The 16,005-nt window shown below is 49.2% G+C and overlaps 1 protein-coding gene across 1 annotated transcript in view; it reads left to right on the forward strand.

The window, feature by feature from the left end:
* The window catches only part of COL4A4 (collagen type IV alpha 4 chain), a 100,708-nt gene extending 88,924 nt beyond the window's left edge, over nt 1-11,784 (forward strand). The window contains exons 44-47 of the mRNA XM_054585604.1: nt 3,204-3,320; nt 5,574-5,762; nt 7,362-7,648; nt 8,069-11,784. Of these exons, the coding sequence (XP_054441579.1) occupies nt 3,204-3,320; nt 5,574-5,762; nt 7,362-7,648; nt 8,069-8,332 (857 nt within the window). The 3' untranslated portion in view covers nt 8,333-11,784. The remainder of the gene's footprint in view (nt 1-3,203; nt 3,321-5,573; nt 5,763-7,361; nt 7,649-8,068) is intronic.
* The last annotated feature ends 4,221 nt before the right edge of the window (nt 11,785-16,005 follow it).

Here is a 16,005-nt window from a genome sequence, read left to right on the forward strand (position 1 = left end):
TCAGTGGCTGTAGCTGGGGGCCAAGGTTGAGACCCACTGCTTCACCCCAGCGTCAGTGGGGACCAGGCAGGTGGTTGGGTTCACCATTGCGGTGGCTTTGGAAAATAACCATAGAAAGTAACTGAGAGAAGTCAAAAGGGCAAATTCTGTCCCCTTTAACGTAAGAGTTACCTTGGGCACATAGGAGAGTCTCCTTTCCCAGCAAACTTCGGAAGGAGGGCAGGCGGTCTCCGTGGGCCTGGGTGCGACCGTGCCTCCTCTCCACTTCCTCCTGACGTGGCTCGGACGGGCCCCTCCAGCTGCGGGTGGCCACGGACGGGCCTTCTCTGGCTTCCTGGGCCCTGTCCTTACTGATGTCACTGCCGCTGCCTGCGGACGCTGGAAGTACCTCGAGGCCACAGCTGCGCCACAGAATGGGATCGCTGTGTTAGAAAAGGTGCCCCGCTGTCCTTCCTGGGATGCCCCTCTCACTGCCAGGCCACCCTGCTGTCACCCCCTTCCCTGGAGCTCCTCTGTGCCCAGCTGTGCGCCACTCAGAACCATGATTTCTTCTGGGCCCCCTCTTCTCTGGCATGTGGCCCTGGCTCCTGCTATACAGGACCCCTCTTTTCCTTGGTCCCCCTTTCCCGCTGTCCACCCTGACGTCATCAGCCGTACTAGCCAGTGGCTCAAAACCGAGAGTCTATTCTGAGGGTCTAAAGTGGCCCAACCCAGACTGACGGGTCATCTGCAGGCATGAGGGGCGGCGTAGACCACCCCCAAGGTTGGCTGTGAAGAGTCAGCTGCCGCTAGGAAGTCCCACCTCCACTTAAAATGACATTGTTGGTTTCCTCCCGTTTTTCCTGCAAAACCTTATTCCTTGCTAAGCTGATCCACAAAGTAAAACACTTCTGGCTCTTCCCTGCCCCAGGAAGTGTGGTAACAGCCACACTGGGCATCACTTGTGTCTGTTAAGAGGCCCCCACCATGGGAAGTCTAACGCTTTTCTCTTCACACGTCTCTTTGATCTACAACTTCTTCTTCCCGGGTGGCCCTCAAAGGCTCAGGCTCCCTGAGTCATGAACCCAACGGCGGTTTCCCTTTTGGTTTGAATGTTCCTTCTTATGGCCGTACCCACTACCCGCAACCTGCTGAGGCATGTTTGTCTTCAAGTCCACACGTGACCCTCTCAGTGGAGGTAAACCATCGAACACCGGAGGGCTCTTACATATAGTTTTATTCTGTAAGACAAGTTCCAGGCAGAGAACAAGGCTGCGTAATGGAACGCTCTGGGCGCACAACTCCGGTTAGCAAAAGCCTTTCTACCCGTCTCTGGAAACGTCACCTGCCTGAGTGCTTCTCTCTCTTCCCTAATGGGAGCAAAGCCCACACGGTAACATCTGGGAGTGAGCTCTTTTCCGAGGTCGACAGTGATCTCAGCCCTCGTCAACAGCGCTGGAGGAATGCCTGCTATCTCTTCCATGACGAGCTGGTTGCTGACTTGTCAGCCCGCAGGCAGCCCTTTCCAGAAATGCACAGTGGCCCCCTGTTGGAATCTTCTCATTGGATGGGAGAGAGAAAAGAATGTTCTGGGCTCCCTGCGGGTGCCCGGTGTTCTTTCCAAAATATCAGATATGCTCTTTGAAGCTGGTGGAACGAGACATGCCAGCTCGCGTACAGAGGTGTCATGCAGGGAGAGGGGGTTCTGCCCAGTTACTAGAAGGGGCTAGGCATCTCCCACCCAGACGGGGAGAAGGAAAGGCTTGATATCTTGCTCACCGATGATAGCCGCCTGCGGAACGCAGTCCGGGCACCACCCGACATTCCCAGAGAATTCGTTTGTGATTCAGGAGTGAGAAAGCATGATGAGAGCAACCCCAAGGCCAGGGATGCCCCGCGCGCCTCCCTGAATGTAGATCGCCTGCCAAGGGTGTGGGGCGCAGGAGCCAGCTGGTTGTGGGGAGGGATGAAGGAGGTTTGTGTGGGGCACTTTCCGGCAGGTGCTGTTAGAACACATTTTAAAAGCAGTGAGGTTCGGTGGGGCATGCATCTCAGATGGCTGTAGGAGGGAAGTCAAGTGACATACCCACCTGGTCACCAGAGTGTGGCAGTCCCCTGCTCTCAACGTTTGGGTGGCTCCTGAGGTCAAGTCCAAGGGTGGACAAGAGTGAAAGCCAGTTAAGTGAGCTCTCTTTGACTTGATAAAGTTGGTTTAGGCTCCTTTGTGGTAAAGAAGGAGTGTGTGGGGGAGAGGAAAAGAAAAAGAGCGAACAATAACTAGAGACTGGAAGCCTTGAGAGGGTTAATAATCCAGGTGATTAGGGCTATAAGGGCAGTAAACTCCTTCATAGGCAAGGGCCAAATCTGCTACTCTGACCAAAGGAGATTGTGGCAATGAATCGACGTCTTGGCCAAAAGTAAGCAAACGCGTGAAGAGCCCCTCGAGCACCAATGTGATTGCTGGCAAGTCCCCCCGCTTACGTCCTTCAAGGAGCGCCCGTGCGCTCTGAGCCTTGCCACAAAGCAGCGGCTGGCGGCTGCTGGCCCAGCCTCTGTACTCGGCCATCCTGGGCCCGTTTCCTGTTCACTTGTGATTGGCTCTGCCTTTCCGCGCCTCAGTCTCCCCACTGGTAGTCTGGCACGGGAGATACCTAGTCATATGGCTGCTGCTGTGAAGACTGGCTTAGATCGTCCATGTCAAGGGATTGTCATGGGACTTAGCACCTTATAAACACTCAAAACAAACAAACAATTAAAAAAAATTGTTGCTCTTATCTTGCTCCAAACTTAACTTGACCCCTAGCTGAATCCTATTAAATTTCATTCATTCATTCAGGCTTCTAAAAATCATCATAATAATATTATTAATATTTAAGAATAATATTTAATGATACAAGCTGTACATGTTCAATGTAAAAAAAAAAATGGTCAGACATACAAGACTATGAAGACCATACGAAAACCTCTCAACACCTCCCTGATCTGGCTCCAGATTCTGGCTCTGCCTGGTATTGGCTCATTGGCCTTAATGAGTTACGTTGCTAGACGTCGCGGAGCCTCAGTTACCCCAGTGCCAAGCGGAGACAGTAGGATCCGAGCGTGACATAACTTGAGGGGGAAATGAACCGGGGAGCTCAGGTGGAACATGGTGCACCCGCGGTGAACGCTGCCGGCCAGCGGGGGTCATAGTGTCCTCACCATTGTGGTTATGGACTTTTGTGCAGGGTGCAAAGGACAGCCCGGGCTGGATGGCAGGAGGGGCGAGGATGGCACCCCAGGGCCTCCTGGGCCTCCGGGACACAAAGGTGACATGGGAGAAGCCGGCTTCCCCGGAGCACCAGGTAAAGCGTTTTAGCTTCTCGCCTCTTCTCAGACAAGCAGGTTGCTGTACAAGATCCCCGGCCCCTCCAGCAGCTTTCCACACTGGCCCTGCTAAAAACATTTGCCTTGGATACCCGCATACCAGGGCTTAAGGCGATGGAAACAAGAACAAAACAGGATGTGTCCCCCAGTTCTAACTGATGCTCACCCTCTGTCAAAACGAGTCAAGGCCCTGTGTGCAGTTTGGTATTTCCCCCAATCGCTATACATTATCACCAAAGGTTCAGCCTTGTCAGCTGTTCGCTTTCCCAAGGTAAGCCCGGCATTTGCTGTGTGACCACCGTGGGGAGGCTGTGCTGAAGATCTTGGGGATGGGGGAGGGGTTCTCACTCTCTACAACTGGCCGATTCACTTAACCTCTGGGTTTCTGAATTCACTTCATCTTATCGTACAGTGATCACTACAATTTATACAGCATGCAGGGCTCTCTCTTAAGAAAATCATTTGGGAGCGGGTACTGTGTGAGGGGGAGATAAGACCCTTCAGAATACAAATTTGACATATAACGTACCAGGATATATGTTAGGCACCAGGGACCCAAAGACCCCAGGACACAGTCTCACGTTTGCAGACTGTCTGGCAATGCCAGGTTAGTAATGAGAAGGCGTGAGGAGGGCTGGGCAGGGTCAGCCACCACAAGGAGCCCAGTCCGAAGCTGCAGCGCACGCTCCGTCTGCGTTTGCCATGTAGAAACGTGGGGCCCGTGTTCCCTACACTCTGCTTTTCAAGTCCCAGACCTCAGCCTGGGAAATCCTGGCGAGCCCAAGAAAAACCTAGGAGCAGGCCTGACTCAGTCCACAAGCTACCACTTCGTAGCTGCTGGTGTGCAGTATAAGCAGGGAGAGACTGCGGGTCTTCCAGAAACAAGTTTAAAAAAACCCCCAAACTTCTAGTTTTAAAGTCAAACCTCACCTTTTGCTCTTGGCAGTTAGATATAACCACAGGCTTCCTCACTAGGTCAGCCCTGAGTGGGGGCCCAAGGAGACAGGCCCTGCTCCCACTCTGTGGACCTGATTATTTCCCACCTGCCAACATGAATTCTAGAACTAGGCCTTCCCTCTGCCTCTCCCCTCTTTTCCCTTTTTAAAAAAAATCCTCACGTGAAGATAGATTTATTGATTTTAGAGAGAGAGAGCTTGAGAGAGGGAGAAACATCGGAGTGAGAGAGAAACATTGATCTGTTGCCTCTTGTATGTGGCCCAACAGAGGATCAAACTCGCAACCTAATTCTGTGCTTTGACCAGGAATTGAACCTGCAACCTTTTGGTGTATGGGATGACACTTCAACCAACTGAGCCACCAGGCCAGGGCCACCTCCACAACCTTTAAAAGAAGAGTTCTGAAGTTGAACATATAGATTCCCAGCCCTCCTCCTTCTTAGAATGGAACTGGCAATGAATAGGCAAGAACCATGAGACAGGTCCATGGGTGTGAGAAAGACCGATGTTTTTTTTTCAAATACAAGCAAAAGTTTATTTAGAAAATCACAGAGGTAGGAAAGGAGAGCAGTGGAGGATATGAGCCAGCTGGGCTGCGTGGGCTCAGGAAACAGGTTACAGGGGCTAAAGAAGGGCCCTTGGAGCTTAGGAGGAAGAAAGCAAAGAGACACGCCTAAAGGAAGAAGGTGTGGATGGAGAGAGAGGGGGAGAGAAAGAGAGAGCGAGAGAGAGCAAGAGAGAGAGAGAGAGAGAGAGGAAGTGGGGGAGAGGGGGAGGGGAGGGGAGGAGAGAGAGCCAGAAAGACCAACGTTGAGTGTCCCCTTTCCAGCCGGGCAGGCACCCTGCCCAGTCGGATCTGGCTGGAAGATCACACCTGGGGTGTGTCATTCATTACATGTTCTAGTTCTTCCTTTTCAGCACACACCACTTTCTAACATAATTCACACGTTGCCTTTTTATTATGCTTATCGTATGTCATTTCTTCAAGGAGAATATAAGCTTTAGGAGGGCAGGGAGTGTCGTCTGTTTTGTTTTTATGCTAATATCGTCCAACCACTGGGATGTTTCTTGGAATAAACAAATGCTTGCTGTGTGAGCTGCTTGTACGGATGGCTGCTGGTAGCGGCTGTGTGCGGCGCATTCCTGCAGGGGGCCATGCCTGTACCCCTCTCTCTGTTCCCTGAAAGCTTAGCAAGGCACCGGAACAGGGGCAATCAGAAATGTTTGTGAAACTGAACCCGCTAAACGGCCTTCATTTTTCCTTTATTCCTCCAGGCCCTCCTGGGCCCATTGGGGATCCTGGGCCCAGGGGTGTCGGTCCTGGATACCTCAGCGGCTTCCTCCTGGTTCTCCACAGTCAGACGGATGGAGAGCCCACCTGCCCCGTGGGCATGCCCAGGCTCTGGACGGGCTACAGTCTGCTCTACCTGGAGGGACAGGAGAGAGCTCACAACCAAGACCTTGGTAGGTGGAGAGCCACTCAGGCCCATTGCCTGAAACTGTCGGGTTAATTTCACGTATTCAGGGGCCTCTTAAATAATCGCTCATCTTCTGTGGGATTCTTTTTCTTTTTATACCATGCTAATTCGCAGTGAATTCCATTAAACCTGTGATCCTGTGAGGTGCCAAGAGGCCCCTTCTGGCCGCTGTTGTTATTATCTGGTTACTTACTAGTTTAAAAAAAAAAAAAAAAGACTGCCAGTAAGTGAGATGTCAGTCTGATATAAAATGCAGCCTTTACTTCCAAATGCAAGTTGTTTCTATGTAAATGGTGTATTGACGGCTCCCTGGAGCGGTACAGTGCGGCATTCATCAGCCCCGACCTCCCGCCCTGCTCCAATTCGTTTTTCAATCACAGGACTTGATTTTGAGGGTCATCCTTGGTTACTACTTGTCAGTTTTCAGGAGCAGGTTGGCGAGACTGATTTCAGGCCAGGAGTTTAAGGACCCAGGTACCACAAACACTGCCTTTCCCGGATGACGAAGGCTGGGTGGTGGGCTCAGGAGGGAGATGCCAGCAGGGACGGGGGACGGTGGGGTGAGATTGGCGGCTGCTCTCACTGGGCCGTGACCCCTCCCTGGGCTGTTGGTCAGGTGGGTCACAGGCTGCAGACCTACAGGGGGCAGCTACGGACATGCCCCTCCCCACTTCTCCCTTGGACTCCCCATGGCCTTTCCCGTGAGAGGAGCCTGGGGAAAGGAAGTAACACGTCAGGTCTGACTGTCGACCTCTCTCCTTTCCGTTCTGCCGCCGGTCTCTCCCGCTGGGCGGGACAGCAGTCTCGCTCCTCTGCCCTGTTCTAGCCATAGCGCACGCCGCAAAGCTCTGCGGAGCTCTTCAGGTGAAACCCAAGCCCCTTCGCAAGGCAGACAAAGCCCGTGTGCTCTGTCTGATTGATCTCGGGACACCCTTGAAGACAGACACACAGACCTCCTCTGCCACCTTCTCCGACGGAACGTCTCTGAGTTCTTTGAGTTCCTTGCTCCCTTATCATCTCTGACCCTCTTTACTCTGAATCTTCTTTGAATAGTTTTCACCATCTCCAAACCTGGCCAATTTTTTTTTTTGTATTTTAGGTCCTATCTTCCAATCACTTCTTCTGGTTCTCCTTCCCATAAGTCCCAGGGCCCCGCGGGTCTCATTCACAGGGCTTGTCATGCTGTTTTCATCCCCTGTTTGTTCCTCCAGCTTCGCCATCAGGCCAGGCCGGGAGCTCTGGGGAGACGGGGAGGCAGGTGCGCTCACGGCTCTGACCCTCCCTCCCACCCCCACTGCAGGCCGCCGTCCCCCCCACCCCCACCCCGCTCCCGGCCCCACCGGCAACTGGCTGACTGCTTGGCTCATCAGTGATGAGTGGATAAGGGAGTGAGGGCTGGCCCACGGCACCTGCAAGATGGCAGAAATGGTCAGGCCCACGCCCCACTTTCACCACCGCGGACGTAGACTTTGGACAGGGCCTCCATGTGCCAGACTGTGTGTCTGCAAATGGCACCCATAGGAAGGTCGCTGAGCACCCAGGACCGGCTTCTCAGGCGCCATGTTGTCTCTCCCTCCTTCCCGAGGTCTGGCAGGGTCCTGCCTCCCCGTGTTTAGCACACTGCCCTTTGCCTACTGCAACATCCACCAAGTGTGCCACTACGCCCGGAGAAACGACAGGTCCTACTGGCTCGCCACCGCTGCTCCTCTGCCCATGATGCCGCTGTCGGAGGAGGACATCCGCCCGTACATCAGCCGCTGTGCCGTGTGCGAGGCCCCCGCCCAGGCGGTGGCGCTGCACAGCCAGGACCAGTCCATCCCCCCGTGTCCGCGGGCCTGGCGGAGCCTCTGGATCGGGTACTCCTTCCTGATGGTGAGTCCCCGCCCTCCTGCCGCCTTGTCAGCCCCGCCGTTGCCCCTTCCTTCTGGACAGTGATTCTGGGAACTCTGTGCCCACGGACCGCGGTAGGACACGCGGTCCTAAAGACCGCCAGATACCACAGCCTGCTGAGCTGCAGAACCATTCCTTTTGTTCACTGTCAATTCTTTTTTTATTCTACTTGGGTAGAATTTAGAAGATGGAATTGATTGAGCCATCGGTAAAAGAGGGTTAACTCTGTGTGCACACCCAGCCCACCTCTAGCTTCCTTTTCCTCAGCAGGTCTAGTTTGGTCTTCCCGGAAGAATTTCAGGAAAAACTGTCAAGTCAGGTCCAGGCCTCGGTGTGTCACTGATTGGGCCTGGGGCTTCCCGCGTGTGTCAGAGCCCTAATTCTTTCTTGTTGTCCTGGTAGCACACAGGAGCTGGGGACCAAGGAGGAGGGCAGGCCCTCATGTCACCTGGCAGCTGCCTGGAAGACTTCAGAGCAGCTCCTTTCCTGGAATGCCAAGGCCGGCAGGGCACGTGCCACTTTTTTGCAAATAAGTACAGCTTCTGGCTGACAGTGGTCAAACCACACTTGCAATTTGCTGAGCCACCGTCACCAGACACCTTGAAAGACAGTCAGGCCCAGCGCCAGAAAATCAGCAGGTGCCAGGTCTGTGTGAAGGTTAGCTAGAGAACCTGTGACGCGCTGTGACGCCCAGAGGAACTTCGTGGGGGACCCAGTCGTCCCAGACTGTGCTGTGAGATTTAGTGGTGCTCACCTTGGACTCCTGTGCTAGCGGTTCATGCTGTTCCATCGTGGTTATTCCCACAGTACTGTACTTCCCTGCTCTGTGCTGGATGGACTAAGCAAATGCTACGCGTATGGATATGGTTGGAACCACCAACCTAGATGGAACCCAGATAGCCCTATTTTATTGAGGAGGGTAGAAGAGCTGGCCTTACGTTAAAAAAAAAAATTGCTAATTCACAGGGAGGCTAATAGATGATGAAGGGCAGATTACAAATTACATTTACTGAAAACTCCATTCATTGGTTAATAGCACCTCAAACAATTGAAGTCAATTACTCTGGAAAACAGGGGGCTTCTGGATGGATTTTACAGGCAAAAATAAATAGGCCAACAAATGAAACTGGAAAGTAGAGATTTCCAACATTTCAAAATGATTTCCTCTGTAATCTATTTTTCCATGCACTTTAAATAATTGTAAAACCATAACCCAAGGAGATTTAAAAAAAAAAAAAAATCCACACAGCCAGTGTTCACAGTTCATTTCAAAGCAGAGTGAATCATTGTGCCAGAAAGGACCACAGTTGCTATATCTAGGGATGCGACATTAGCATAAACACATTACGGATGCACGTAAAACATTATGTTCTCTTCTGCGTTTTTCAGAGAATAGAAATGCCTACTCTGGCAACCCTTTGAAAAGTAGCAATTATGGAAAAAATATATTCAATAAGGGATTAAGAGCCTAAAAGCTATTAATGAATATTAAGACAGTGATTCACAAAAATTGACTCCCCATTGCAGTGAACTTTCAAACAGACGGCTTTTCCCCTGTCGGGGTCCAGCTTGTCCTCGGTGTGTGCGTGCTAATGGGACTGAAGCCACATGGGGCTCCCTCAGGCGGCGCGCGGCTCATACAAAGCATCTCGCTCTCCCCAGCAGCCCCTGCGGAGCTGGCGCACAGCCCACAGTGGACACTCTGCCTCCTACGCATAACAGCATCTCATATGGGGAGGTGACAGAGCTATCGTTATGCACTTGGGAGAAAATGGAGGGCCGACTTAATTAAACTTAGGTAAGAAGATTCATTTAAGTCACGGTCACTCTCCCAGAAAGACATGGCACTATCTTTAAACGAAACAAAGACAACCTACAATTTGAATTTTATATTCCTGTTATGGATTTTCACAGGAGCATCCTGTTTTGCCAATTTCAAAAACATCCTTATATTTTCTATCAGTATTATACCACGGAAGCAGTGTGACACTTGGTGCTAATATTTTCTGTAAAAGTTTAGAAGTTATGTCAATTTATAATGAGTAGTTTTTCTGAATAGCAAAGAATATGTTTTCTGTTTTGCCATGGTTTCAGTGGTCTAATCCTAAATATCAAAAGGCTGGTTGAAAAAGATTTTTAGGAAACTTGCCTTTCTCATTAAAAAAGAAAAGTCACTTTAGAGAAAATGAAAGACATTTCTCATGAGAGAGTGACACGTTTTAGTACTTCGTTTCAATGCACTTAAAAATAATTGAGAGAAGAAAAACTCAATTAAAAGTTTGTTTATAAGAAATATTTTCCTTGCCAAACATTGATTAGGAATGTGCCCTTATAGGCAGAACATCTTCCAGTGGGTCTTGTTATGGGGTTTCCCCAGATGACAGTTCATTTTAAGAATACTTTCTGGTAGAAATAACAATGTATGTTTTTAGATGAAATACTTTCTTGGTGTACCTGTTCATGTGGCCCATTTATTTTTTTAAACTATGCTATGGCATGTTACATATTTTTGAGCACCTGAAATTTTAGCTCCTGCTCTTTCTACCAGTGATGCACCGCCCCCACCCCATGAAGTTGACCTGCCAGCCGATTCAAAGACTGGGTGAGTTGAGGGGGAGGAGCGGATGTGAATTTCCCCGGGAGACTTGGAGCTGAGCACGCTGCCCCGTCCCTCCGCGGCTCCTGTCATGTCTTGTCACACTTCCTCCTTTCTCTTGCTAGAATGTGAGCCCCTCATTGTCATCACCTGCCAGGGCAGGACCAGGCTCCACTCACCTTTGCGGGCCCAATGCCCATATAGCTGAGCAGGTCACACACACAGTTCTTTTTTCACTGACAACTCAATAGGCCATTAGGCATTAGATGTTTTGCTCTGCATATGGGCTTCTCATGGGCAAAATGGTAACCAGTACGGACCATTTCTTATTTCCAAATGTTTGAATGTGACAACCTAATTGCACACCCATCCACGGTCTCTTCTTACAATTACTCACAGGAAGCCAATTGATAAACTTTAACCATCACCCTCTCCTGGAGAAGAGCCGCTTTTCCAGAAACTGAAATTTCAGAAATTAGATTTGAGAGATGTGGGTGAGAGAAGACTTCTCATTGAAATGTGACATGACTTCACTTGGGCTGAAATCTCTCTACCCTCGTGGTGGGAGAGCTTCCAAGTACAAGATCACCTCTGAAACATTGGCATACACGTCGGTGCTTAGGAAAATAGTCAATGGAATGGTGCACTAACACTGGATCTTATCAAAGATTTTATTTTGAGCCTCTTGTCGATTACAACAAAGCAAATCATTCTGTGTGTTCCAGGAAAGTACACGAGATTTATGTTTCTATGAGCTCACCAGGCTAACTTGATAATTGTTTCTTTTATGTGGCATGGCTGCAAGGATAGTGGACACATGCGGCCTTTTGAACGGGTTGAATCCAGGTTTGAATCTGGCTCTGGCACTTTTTGCTGTTACCTTGAGTGAGTTACACCAATTCCCTGAGTCCCGTTTCTCTCATGTATAAAATGGGACATCACACCTGCTCTTTCACTGGAAATTAAGTTTGATTTTATGCCTAATACACAGCAATCATTGTACATTGATTATGGTCACATGTTCTATTTAAAACAAATCATTTAATATGAAAAACATTTCTGTTTCTTTTCTACATAGAATTATGATTCTCACGGGCATATAAATGACTAATTAGAATTATTTAAACCTGGCCGATTATTAATGTCTGAATAATGCTATTTTATTTCAATTCTTAAAATTACTATACCACCAAAAAAAAGTCACAATTTCCTGCAGGGACATTGTCAGGAAGTTCTGCAGGGAACAAAACAATTGACATTAAAAATCAGTACTCTGCAATTGTCACTGTTATTATCTGCCAGAGATTCTGCATAATGCATTTGAAACTACCAAGGCTGCCTGCCACAGCCATGCAAAATGCTTGAATTTTATGGTGCTTAAATATTTAATGATTCATAGGAAAAATGTGAAACGGGTCCAATAAATTGCATCCCTTTCTCTAACCTATGGTTGTAAAGTTAAAGACTTTTAATATGTACCATTTGCAAGGTGCCTGGTCTGCTATTGACACTTAAGTCTTTGTTGTATTATAATTGATAATATTATTGATTATATATAAAGTTCTGTCATGACCTCCCCAAACAACTGTGATGTATCTGGTGCATTTATTTCCTTTCAAGCCAAAGTGAGTCTGCTTTTTACCTCTCTTGGAATACAGCCTCCTTGCAGCTGGCTTCACGGGGAGGCAGGAGAGGACACGTGGCTGAGGTGTGTGCTGCCGATGGAAAGAGCGTGGGGGCTAGAACTTGACCCCCTTTGCTCAGAAGAGGATGGGATTGCCAGGCTGCTGGAAGCACTGTCCTGCAGCTGGTGATGGGGCGGGGGACGGGCAGGAAACCAGGCCTCAGGGCCGGGGTCTGCACCAACCGCTGTTGTGTTGCATGGGCCGTGGGCTGGGGCTCAGACCCTGTGGGCCCCAGTTGCCCCATTAGTTGAAGGCAAATGAGACCACTTGCTTCAAAGGGTAGTTCTGAGGATTTCAAGTAAAATATACAACTACAAAGAGGTTACGGTGTAAGGCGCTGCTGATGATAACTGGAGCAGCTGGAAGTTAGGGGTTAGGCAGTGGTTACAGTCTCTGGTAGCCAAACACAGACATTCAATAACTGTTTCATGGAATTACTCTTTTTAATTAGGAGGGAAGGTCAATGGTCTTTGGTCTAACCTCTCACCTGATAGAGATGTGATGATATTGAACATTTCTTGAGCTAGGCATCCACAGGAATTAGGTGACAGGAACTGCATTAGCCCTGCTGTGTATGCGCCGCCCCCAGCCTCTCCACGCTCCTGTGTTGCAGGTAAGGAGAGTGAGATTTACAGAGAAAAGTGACTTGCTCAAGGAGACACCAACCCTTGCTTGCTAAGAGCTTCCCCATTTGTGGGTTGCTTAGAGAATAGAGGGTCCTGCAGAGATGTCACTCGGGGGCCCTGAGCTGATGCTGTCATTGCAAGGCCCCGTCGGGAGTCCTCGGGCAGCCCACCCCGCTTGGCTGGGAGGCAGCCTGAGGCTGCTCTAAGGGGGCTGGGGCAGAGGACCATGAGGTTAGGGCAACCTGGGGGACCCAGAAGGCCTGTGTTGCAGGGTCAGCGGCCCACCAGCCAGGCCTCTGGAGCCCCACGATGTCCGGGGTCAGCCGCTCCGGAGGACTGCTCTGTGCTGGAGAAAGAAGGATCTGGAGGCCTGTGCCTGGAGGCTCAGCCACTTCAGTGCCAGCCAACTACTTGGCCATTGTTATTGGCCCACTTGCCAGCAAGGCACTTCCTATCACACACTGTTCCGGGGGATGGGAGCTCGCATCTTCGACGATTATATGCTTCATCGGTGTAATTTTATCAGCTTAACACAAAATTCTCATCCAGTTTCCAATGGAAACTATTGGTCTGGAACAGCTAGGGAAAGCGTTAGAAGCAGGAGTAAAAATTTCTCCTGGTGGCAAAGCACTCAGTCTGCTTTACCACACATGCGGTACACAGTGGGTCCGACCCGGGGCAATGTGTGCAGGTCGGATCCCCACTTATCCTGCTCCCATGACGCAGAAGTAACTATAGCGACTCCCGCATCTGATCCTGCCAGCCAGCCCGTTTCTGACGCGCACGGCTGCTGGTCATAAGCCCCTGGGATCAGCCTCATTTTAATTGTTGGGGGAGAGAATCTTATAAAAAGAGGCAGTATCTCAAGATTAAAGTTAAGCAATAACTTTTAAGAACCTCAAATAAATACCAAAAATCTAAAAGTCACATACTCTTTTTTTGTTTTGTTTGTTTGATTTGGATTTAGCACTTCCCGGCAGGCGCTGCACAAGGTATTTATGGGGGAAATACAGTGAGAACAAAAGAACTTCACAGCTTCCTGGCAGAAGCCCTGGCTGGTAGGCTTCTGGCCAGAGAAGGAACCTAGGTCAGGTTTTGCACACAGAGAGCCATGTGGCATGTGCTGTTTCTCAGGTTTTGCCCCAGATCCCAAGAGCCTCCTTAAGCCACACAATACTGATTTTCTTACATTTTTCTCTTCCTAAGAAGCCATATGTATTACCAGCAAATTTAATGATTTCTATTAGCCGTGTTTCAGTTTTCCTTGGTAAGGTATAAAGTGTATTTTCAAATCTGCCAGTTCACGTCTGCCACTGGAACACAATGTCAAGATCATTCCCTCTCTACCCTTAAATTCCACAGGAGGAAAAAAAAAAATGTTAGCACAGACATATCCAACCCATACCCACAGGAGCGCAAGGGCCAGGTGGGGTCGTATTCATAGGGACTCCGTGGTGACACCTCTTGGACGAGCTGGAATCTTCGATTGTGCTTCAGGTCGCAGGGTTCAATGACGTGGTGCGTGCCTTCCGAGTGATGCACTGATATCTCCCCACCATCTGATCTACTTACTGACAGAGCCTGTCTTCTTACGAAGACTTGGGAAAGGCCCTGAATTCTCCGTTTCCGGGGCAAACGCATTCCTTCAAGTTACCCTTCCCTGGACGTGACTCAAGAGAGAACAAAAGGTGCAATGATATTAATAAGCAACAGGCGCATCTTCTTACATATTCCAGTGGCGACGGTATAAATGAGCTGTTCTCTGTTTCCGTCCACAAACATTTATTGGTTCTGATGTTAAAGACAAAGCATTGTTCAAAGGACAAAAAGATACGGAGAAACAGCCATGGTCCCCGCTCTGGTGAAGCTTACAATCTAGAGAGAAAGTCAGCCTCGCCCCGAGGATGGCCTGCAATTCCAAGAGGCCAGTGGGCACTGTGGGAAGATCCAACGAGAGCAGTAGCTCAGGTGGGGCGAGGCCACTCTGGGCTGTGGTGTCTGGCGCAGGACAGGGAGGATCTGGACGGGCGGGCGGAGAGAGGAAAAGGCGGTTCCGCCTCAAACACATCACAAATGAAGTCACAGGATCAGGAACACTCACAGCTTATTAGGCCATGAGACCAGTTGGCTCAAGCACAAACTCATGGGTGAATGGGAATGAGGCCCAGAGGGCGGCTGGCACTGCCCACGGTGAGGCTAGCGAGTCTGACCTTTATCTCTGGGCAACAGAGAGACAATAAAAGGTAGGGGTTGATGGGCGGCGTTGCGAGTGCCCACTTGGGAAGATTAACAGGTAGAGCCATGTGGACCTGAGGGCAGGGGTATCTTCACTATTGAGCAGAGTGATGCATGGAGAGATTACGAGGTCCCTCTGTACAGAGCCTGCGATTCTAAAATGAAAGACTGGGGCCAAAAACTATTGAAAATGACTGTAATAATCTATGGGAAAAGGAAGGAAGAGATGCTAGGGTTTTTGTTTTGTTTTTTTAAATGACTAATTGAATATGTTTTTCTCTGAATACTGACTCTCTCAAGAGAAACTAAGGCTAAGAACAAGGAGGCCTGGCCGGACGCAACCTCTGCTTCTAGTTGGTTGGTGGCAGATCTCACGGCTTTAGCTAACCAGCTCCTCGGGTGGCAGAACAGGCGCCGAAGGTGTAGCGCGGCCCTGATCCTGCTGAAACCTGCCGCTTACGGCTCAGTCTGGGCCTCAGCCGCAGGTGAAACGATGAGGAGGCTCAACAGTCATATACAACGTGGCAATCACAGGCAATTCTTTTAGGATCATTCAGAGGAAGCCACTGTAACCACTCCCTCATCTTGAGAACCAAGATTCTGAATTTAGAGATTTCATCAGTTGACTGACCACGACTAATTTGTGGGAAATGGATGTTGAACAGACAATCAAGAAATTGCTATTAAGCAAAGAAATCAAATTTAAAAAACCAGCTCTGTTTATTCCCTATTAGACATAATTACACTTAATTTTGTATTCCTCCACTCAATTCCAATTTGTTGGCATAACTTTGGGGATTCCTCATTGTAGAAAACAAATAAGATGAACATTAAAAATAATTAGCCCTGGTTACAGGCAAACCTATTAACTGAACAAAGTAATTATGATAATTTCCAGAATATCTTTACTGTTGTGCTAAGATAATTGGTTTTTATTTATAAGTAAAATGACCTTTCCCACATTGCTCAAGATTAGTGATGTTCCATTCCGTAAGTAAAGAAGATGTGAATATTACAGTTAGACCATCCTAAATCCAATTCTGGCATCTTCATGTCTGACCATGCAAATACAGCCAGGAGCTACTGTTCTTAGACTCAACAGCAATTAAAAGAACACTTCTATACAAAGTGATTACCTGTGTTTTTGTTGTGAATAATGTGCGCTTTTTGGCCCAAATTTTTGAGGGAGAAATAAGG

This window comes from Pteronotus mesoamericanus, unplaced genomic scaffold, assembly GCF_021234165.1.
Source record: "Pteronotus mesoamericanus isolate MK-2021 breed Mesoamerican mustached bat unplaced genomic scaffold, CSHL_Meso_final contig_90, whole genome shotgun sequence".
Taxonomy (NCBI): Eukaryota; Metazoa; Chordata; class Mammalia; order Chiroptera; family Mormoopidae; genus Pteronotus; species Pteronotus mesoamericanus.